Below are 9,144 nucleotides of genomic sequence, written 5' to 3' on the forward strand. Positions count from 1 at the left end.
GTACCTCTCTCATTAACAAATATCCTGTACCTCTATCCTGTACCTCTCTCATTAACAAATATCCTGTACCTCTATCCTGTACCTCTCTCATTAACAAATATCCTGTACCTCTATCCTGTACCTCTATCCTGTACCTCTCTCATTAACAAATATCCTGTACCTCTATCCTGTACCTCTCTCATTAACAAATATCCTGTACCTCTATCCTGTACCTCTATCCTGTACCTCTATCCTGTACCTCTCTCATTAACAAATATCCTGTACCTCTATCCTGTACCTGTATCCTGTACCTGTATCCTGTACCTCTATCCTGTACCTCTATCCTGTTCCTCCATCCTGTACCTCTCTCATTAACAAATATCCTGTACCTCTCTCATTAACAAATATCCTGTACCTCTATCCTGTACCTCTCTCATTAACAAATATCCTGTACCTCTATCCTGTACCTCTCTCATTAACAAATATCCTGTACCTCTATCCTGTACCTCTCTCATTAACAAATATCCTGTACCTCTCTCATTAACAAATATCCTGTACCTCTATCCTGTACCTCTCTCATTAACAAATATCCTGTACCTCTATCCTGTACCTCTCTCATTAACAAATATCCTGTACCTCTATCCTGTACCTCTATCCTGTACCTCTCTCATTAACAAATATCCTGTACCTCTATCCTGTATCCCTGTACCTCTCTCATTAACAAATATCCTGTACCTCTATCCTGTACCTCTATCCTGTACCTCTCTCATTAACAAATATCCTGTACCTCTATCCTGTACCTCTCTCATTAACAAATATCCTGTACCTCTATCCTGTACCTCTATCCTGTACCTCTCTCATTAACAAATATCCTGTACCTCTATCCTGTACCTCTCTCATTAACAAATATCCTGTACCTCTATCCTGTACCTCTCTCATTAACAAATATCCTGTACCTCTATCCTGTACCTCTATCCTGTACCTCTCTCATTAACAAATATCCTGTACCTCTATCCTGTACCTCTCTCATTAACAAATATCCTGTACCTCTATCCTGTACCTCTATCCTGTACCTCTCTCATTAACAAATATCCTGTACCTCTATCCTGTACCTCTCTCATTAACAAATATCCTGTACCTCTATCCTGTACCTCTCTCATTAACAAATATCCTGTACCTCTATCCTGTACCTCTATCCTGTACCTCTCTCATTAACAAATATCCTGTACCTCTATCCTGTACCTCTCTCATTAACAAATATCCTGTACCTCTATCCTGTACCTCTATCCTGTACCTCTCTCATTAACAAATATCCTGTACCTCTATCCTGTACCTGTATCCTGTACCTGTATCCTGTACCTCCATCCTGTACCTCTATCCTGTACCTCTATCCTGTTCCTCCATCCTGTACCTCTATCCTGTACCTCTATCCTGTACCTCTATCCTGTACCTCTATCCTGTACCTCTCTCATTAACAAATATCCTGTACCTCTATCCTGTACCTCTCTCATTAACAAATATCCTGTACCTCTATCCTGTACCTCTCTCATTAACAAATATCCTGTACCTCTCTCATTAACAAATATCCTGTACCTCTATCCTGTACCTCTCTCATTAACAAATATCCTGTACCTCTATCCTGTACCTCTATCCTGTACCTCATTAACAAATATCCTGTACCTCTATCCTGTACCTCTCTCATTAACAAATATCCTGTACCTCTATCCTGTACCTCTATCCTGTACCTCTCTCATTAACAAATATCCTGTACCTCTATCCTGTACCTCTCTCATTAACAAATATCCTGTACCTCTATCCTGTACCTCTCTCATTAACAAATATCCTGTACCTCTATCCTGTACCTCTATCCTGTACCTCTCTCATTAACAAATATCCTGTACCTCTATCCTGTACCTCTCTCATTAACAAATATCCTGTACCTCTATCCTGTACCTCTCTCATTAACAAATATCCTGTACCTCTATCCTGTACCTCTCTCATTAACAAATATCCTGTACCTCTATCCTGTACCTCTATCCTGTACCTCTATCCTGTACCTCTATCCTGTACCTCTCTCATTAACAAATATCCTGTACCTCTATCCTGTACCTCTATCCTGTACCTCTCTCATTAACAAATATCCTGTACCTCTATCCTGTACCTCTCTCATTAACAAATATCCTGTACCTCTATCCTGTACCTCTCTCATTAACAAATATCCTGTACCTGTACCTCTATCCTGTACCTCCTCTCATTAACAAATATCCTGTACCTCTATCCTGTACCTCTCTCATTAACAAATATCCTGTACCTCTATCCTGTACCTCTATCCTGTACCTCTATCCTGTACCTCTCTCATTAACAAATATCCTGTACTGTATCCTGTACCTGTATCCTGTACCTCCTCCTCCATCCTAACAAATATCCTGTACCTCTATCCTGTTCCTCCATCCTCCTGTACCTCTCTCATTAACAAATATCCTGTACCTCTATCCTGTACCTCTCTCATTAACAAATATCCTGTACCTCTATCCTGTACCTCTCTCATTAACAAATATCCTGTACCTCTATCCTGTACCTCTATCCTGTACCTCTCTCATTAACAAATATCCTGTACCTCTATCCTGTACCTCTCTCATTAACAAATATCCTGTACCTCTATCCTGTACCTCTATCCTGTACCTCTATCCTGTACCTCTCTCATTAACAAATATCCTGTACCTCTATCCTGTACCTGTATCCTGTACCTGTATCCTGTACCTCCATCCTGTACCTCTATCCTGTACCTCTATCCTGTTCCTCCATCCTGTACCTCTCTCATTAACAAATATCCTGTACCTCTCTCATTAACAAATATCCTGTACCTCTATCCTGTACCTCTCTCATTAACAAATATCCTGTACCTCTATCCTGTACCTCTCTCATTAACAAATATCCTGTACCTCTATCCTGTACCTCTCTCATTAACAAATATCCTGTACCTCTCTCATTAACAAATATCCTGTACCTCTATCCTGTACCTCTCTCATTAACAAATATCCTGTACCTCTATCCTGTACCTCTATCCTGTACCTCTCTCATTAACAAATATCCTGTACCTCTATCCTGTACCTCTATCCTGTACCTCTCTCATTAACAAATATCCTGTACCTCTATCCTGTACCTCTATCCTGTACCTCTCTCATTAACAAATATCCTGTACCTCTATCCTGTACCTCTCTCATTAACAAATATCCTGTACCTCTATCCTGTACCTCTATCCTGTACCTCTCTCATTAACAAATATCCTGTACCTCTATCCTGTACCTCTCTCATTAACAAATATCCTGTACCTCTATCCTGTACCTCTCTCATTAACAAATATCCTGTACCTCTATCCTGTACCTCTATCCTGTACCTCTCTCATTAACAAATATCCTGTACCTCTATCCTGTACCTCTCTCATTAACAAATATCCTGTACCTCTATCCTGTACCTCTATCCTGTACCTCTCTCATTAACAAATATCCTGTACCTCTATCCTGTACCTCTCTCATTAACAAATATCCTGTACCTCTATCCTGTACCTCTCTCATTAACAAATATCCTGTACCTCTATCCTGTACCTCTATCCTGTACCTCTCTCATTAACAAATATCCTGTACCTCTATCCTGTACCTCTCTCATTAACAAATATCCTGTACCTCTATCCTGTACCTCTATCCTGTATCCTCATTAACAAATATCCTGTACCTCTATCCTGTACCTGTATCCTGTACCTGTATCCTGTACCTCCATCCTGTACCTCTATCCTGTACCTCTATCCTGTTCCTCCATCCTGTACCTCTATCCTGTACCTCTATCCTGTACCTCTATCCTGTACCTCTATCCTGTACCTCTATCCTGTACCTCTCTCATTAACAAATATCCTGTACCTCTATCCTGTACCTCTCTCATTAACAAATATCCTGTACCTCTATCCTGTACCTCTCTCATTAACAAATATCCTGTACCTCTATCCTGTACCTCTCTCATTAACAAATATCCTGTACCTCTATCCTGTACCTCTCTCATTAACAAATATCCTGTACCTCTATCCTGTACCTCTCTCATTAACAAATATCCTGTACCTCTATACTGTACCTCTATCCTGTACCTCTATCCTGTACCTCTATCCTGTACCTCTATCCTGTACCTCTATCCTGTACCTCTATCCTGTACCTCTCTCATTAACAAATATCCTGTACCTCTATCCTGTACCTCTCTCATTAACAAATATCCTGTACCTCTATCCTGTACCTCTCTCATTAACAAATATCCTGTACCTCTATCCTGTACCTCTATCCTGTACCTCTATCCTGTACCTCTATCCTGTACCTCTATCCTGTACCTCTATCCTGTACCTCTATCCTGTACCTCTCTCATTAACAAATATCCTGTACCTCTATCCTGTACCTCTCTCATTAACAAATATCCTGTATCTCTATCCTGTACCTCTATCCTGTACCTCTCTCATTAACAAATATCCTGTACCTCTATCCTGTACCTCTCTCATTAACAAATATCCTGTACCTCTATCCTGTACCTCTATCCTGTACCTCTATCCTGTACCTCTATCCTGTACCTCTATCCTGTACCTCTATCCTGTACCTCTATCCTGTACCTCTATCCTGTACCTCTCTCATTAACAAATATCCCCGCTCATCGACTCATTCCTATGCGGAGCCTAATCCATTCATAATGTAATATATCACACCCAAGTGACGCAACATATTGCAGTGGAAACATTTTCTCAAGTGAGATTTTAGTAAACAACTTACGTAATCAGGACGGACTGGTTCTCCTGGTCTGTAACAAAACAACATATTGATTATCATACTCAAGCAACATTATGGGGACATTATTGAATTCATAGCATCATCATGGATTTAAATTAGGAACCTTTTCCATTCAAGGCCAGTGAAATCAGATATTACCAGCAAACTGTTCTAACGTAGACTAGAAAACAGTAGATACATCTCTAAAGCATATTTTAACTTCCATCCATCCATCCATCAAGCCATCCACCCATCCATCCATTCATATACCCATCCATCCATCCATCCATCCATCCATCCAGCCATCCACCCATCCATCCATTCATATACCCATCCATCCATCCATCCATCCATCCATCCATCCATCCATCCATCCATCCATCCATCCATCCATCCATCCATCCATCCATCCATCCATCCATTAGAGGTCATACCAATCTGCATGAACTGAAAGGCGTTGTCAGAGACGGAGAAGATATGGGGTGGAGCCTCCATCCTCTTCTTCCCTCTGTAGGCGTTAACAACCTCCATGTCGTACACAGGAAGCCACTTGTAGGGGTTCACCGTGGCACAGAACAGCCCAGAGTAGGTCTGGATGAACGAGAATAAATCCAATTAGGGGATTAGAACAATCAGATTGAAGTTTACCTGGATTTATGTGAGGATGTGGGTGTACTATGGTATAGTAATGTAGGTCTACTGTATTGGTCTGTTTTGGTTTTTACCATGACTTTATGTGTAGTACTGTATGTGTGTGTATGTTTATACAGGTATCTTACATAGATCATCCATGCTGCATAACGCTCTTTGAGGTTATACAACACAGAGGCTTCATTCAGGTAGGTCATCATGGCCATGTCCTCAATCTTGTCGTACTTCGGGGGGTTCATCTGGTAGACGTCCGCTTCCTTGAACTCTTTTCCTGCCTGAAACAGTCAGAAATATAGATTATATGCAGATCAAACTGGACAGGACTGAATTCTGTTTGCTCATTAAATACAAGTTCAATCTTTACATTTAAAAAGAAAATCTGCACAAGCCCATCCAATCCAACGACTTTGTCATCAACCACTGACACACATGGTGATTAGTAACTAGTCAGCACAGAAAATGTCATGCTAATTTTTAAATAGCAGCGATAAAAAGTGTTTGAAGGTTATATTCTGCTGTTGTTACTTATTTCGTTTAGTCTATTGGCATGTTTTGATCATGTTGATGTTTATTTCAAGATATGGAGTAATTTGAATAGTTTTCAAATCAGGCTTTTACCTCCTTAGTGCCGTCCGGATGCGCGACTGTCACAGTACACTTTCCTTCAGCCCTGGCAGTGACCAAACCCTTAAGGTAAAGCTCCTTGGTGTCTGCGACATAGCAGGCGTTCTTTGAATCAAAGGGTGCGGTTTGTGCCTCCATCCTCTCCTTCTCAGGCTTACGGAGGTATATGGCAGCCTTGCCGTAGATTTGCATCTCCGCGTCCGTACTCATGGTGACGGATCACTAGGAAAGAGGCGAAACAAGAAACATGATTGACTCTGTGGTGCTTCCTCCACAGTCAACAGAGTTGTGAGTGGTTTCTCTCACAGAACATTTGTCACTTTTCTTATGAAGACTCAAACTATGTCTCACCTTCTTTTCCCCCTTCTACAGATGAATGTGTACTTCTTGGAGAACCCTGGGAAACATTAGGTTGTTGTAAACACGCACAAGTCTAAAGCATAATCATTTAGCCCCCCGAAGAGGTAGAAAACATTTAGAACGGTGTAATTCAACACATTACAACCTTCATTCAACTCAATCATGACAACCTTGTCCAATTAAACTACAGGTGCAACTGGTAACTTTCATTGTCCTGGTGACAACTCACTTAACTACACATTCTGACAAGAATTCAAATAAATACCCCTGAAAACCCAGTTACATTATAAACCAACCCTTCCATTTATAAACAGCAGGAGAACCATGTTTGGCAGTAAATAAAAGCTACATGTTTCAAGTTAAACACATTTAATGTAAAAACATTTAAAATTAATTCCAGTTGATTGCATATTGTAAAATCTGACAATGCAGAAATAATGTAAATAACTAAATGCAGAAGTAAACTGAAACAGGCCATTTAGCCACTGCCTCACTGCCTCACTGCCTCACTGCCTCACTGCCTCACTGCCTCACTGCCTCACTGCCTCACTGCCTCACATGCTGAGTGCTAAGATGACACAAATGTAAACATGTGAAGAGGTGGAGAGAGTCTTACCACAGAGGAAGAAGGTGTCTGTCTTATGGATGCTGGGGTCTCAGCCTGTTTATATCTGGTTGGAACTGACAACCAGGCAAAAGTTAATTATGGACCACTCTGGTAAAGGACATGGATTGACTGAGAGACCTCTGTATTTCTGTGTCTCACTAGCGCCACCAACTCCCAGGAGCGCCACACTCCCATTACATTAGTTTTTTAATGTAATATGAGTCTCCAAATTGAATTGAGTTAACATCAATAAGAGATAATAATAGTTAATAATGAATAATAATTATGACAGTATCAAAAGTTTGCGGTATCAGATTGACTCCAATGTTTCTACCATAGCACCTCAAGTACTGAAATGGAGTTCCTGTTAACCCAATACCAATAAAAACATTTCACAATAATCTGACCTTATTTCATTCAATTTTAGTTACATTCATCTTTATCAGCAACATAATGTGTTTTTTGACCAATTGTTTTATATTTTGCTTGCAAACAAATCTGAACTGTCTCCTCAGTCACCTCATACTTGTGATCTATCATATTAAAATATTTATTATTATTATTTATTATTATTATTTATTATTTATTTATAAAATACATATTTAAAAGCTATAAAAGTGTTAAATCAACGGTGTAGTTATTTATTTACAGTATGATCTATTGAAGATGCTGCAGGAGCTTTTTTTTTGTCTCACATGTCAGTTGTCTAAAACGGTCCAGGAGGATTCTTCAGGCTTACATAACATCAGTACAGTATTTAAATCATCTTATCCACTCATATTTCTGACAGCCAAGTAGCTGCCTCAAACTTTTATTACACTCTGAGGTAAACCGTTTAGCAGCTGGCTTCTTTAAAACTGCTTTAAAATGACTATGTAGTTACTATAAAGTAACAGATTCCTTTCCATTTCTATGACATTTTAATGAATCCTTTACAATACAGTTTTAATATCTTTCTAACAGACAGCTCTAGCAAATCCAATTGTATTGGTCATATACTGTACACGTATTCAACAGATGGAGTTAACAGATGGTGTTGTTGCTGGTGTAGCGAAATGCTTGTGCTTCTAGTTCCGACAGTGCAACAATATCTAACAAGTAATATCTAACAATTTGACAACATATACCTCAATGCAACTTGTGAAGGAGACACCATCAGCAGAGGCATTGCTTTAAATCATTTTTGGTACATGTATTTGATCAAGGTCTTCTTTATGGACAGGCATTTGACATTCTTCAAACTCTATCAAATCTTTTGTGTTTCAAAACCTCTGCATTTAATAGTCGTTTAAATGTTCTTTGTGTCTAATGTGGTTCCAGCTATATTAATGTTCAATAGGGTGACGTTCAGACAGAAATGTATTGTGTAGAACAGATATGACTGCCTGTCAGGTAGAATAGAGAATCACGTCAGCTCTATTCAATACATTTCTATCAGCAATGTTCAGAACATTTCACCTGAATACCTCCTGTTTGTTCAGTGTCCACCCAGCACATCAGTACAAGAAGCCCCATAGAGGGCAGCTGCTGGATGCACTAGTTGAGCAGATGCCACTGTTATTAGACACAAGATATTTACTTGGCGTGAATGTGGGTGGAGAGAACATCAACACCATGCAGACTAAGAGTTTATGACTTTCAAAGTTATTTTAATGTGCAAAGATCTGGCATGATATTCGACCTGTGTTTTGGTATCCGAGGGACATAGTGCTGGGGTGGAATAAGAACCTGCACACCATGTGGATGGGGGCTGTCCAGAACAGGAGTTTCTGGCTTCTGACACACTGTTAACTGCCAGATGTCATTAAACCATTGAGTAAACTGGCATTATAAAACTGTCATTGTACATAGTTAACATATTTTGGCAGGACCTTGGGAGGATCAGACAGTAACTCTTGATCCAAGACATTTTAATGGTGCCTTCAACGACTTAGGCTCGCAAAGTAGTCGCAAAGTAATCACCACAGACAGGAGTTTGCCTGAGACAACTGAGACACCCAAGAGGCTCTGGCACTTTTAACATGATTCAGTCCAGTAAAATGTCACAGTCAAAATGTACATCTGGATATGACATGTCACATGCTGTGGCGTCGATCCACAGAACAACCAAGCTGCATTCCTTCAGCT

The 9,144-nt window shown here is 39.9% G+C and overlaps 1 protein-coding gene across 1 annotated transcript in view; it reads right to left on the reverse strand.

Annotated features, from left to right (window-relative positions):
* The window catches only part of LOC124025869 (myosin heavy chain, fast skeletal muscle-like), a 34,522-nt gene extending 28,250 nt beyond the window's left edge, over window positions 1-6,272 (reverse strand). Inside the window, exons 1-4 of the mRNA XM_046339184.1 lie at window positions 6,045-6,272; window positions 5,555-5,701; window positions 5,210-5,366; window positions 4,779-4,806 (exon numbers count right to left, since the gene is read on the reverse strand). Coding sequence (XP_046195140.1) covers window positions 4,779-4,806; window positions 5,210-5,366; window positions 5,555-5,701; window positions 6,045-6,260 — 548 coding nt within the window. The 5' untranslated portion in view covers window positions 6,261-6,272. The remainder of the gene's footprint in view (window positions 1-4,778; window positions 4,807-5,209; window positions 5,367-5,554; window positions 5,702-6,044) is intronic.
* Between the last annotated feature and the right edge of the window lie 2,872 nt (window positions 6,273-9,144).

This window comes from Oncorhynchus gorbuscha, unplaced genomic scaffold (genome assembly GCF_021184085.1).
Source record: "Oncorhynchus gorbuscha isolate QuinsamMale2020 ecotype Even-year unplaced genomic scaffold, OgorEven_v1.0 Un_scaffold_2494, whole genome shotgun sequence".
NCBI classification, from domain to species: domain Eukaryota; kingdom Metazoa; phylum Chordata; class Actinopteri; order Salmoniformes; family Salmonidae; genus Oncorhynchus; species Oncorhynchus gorbuscha.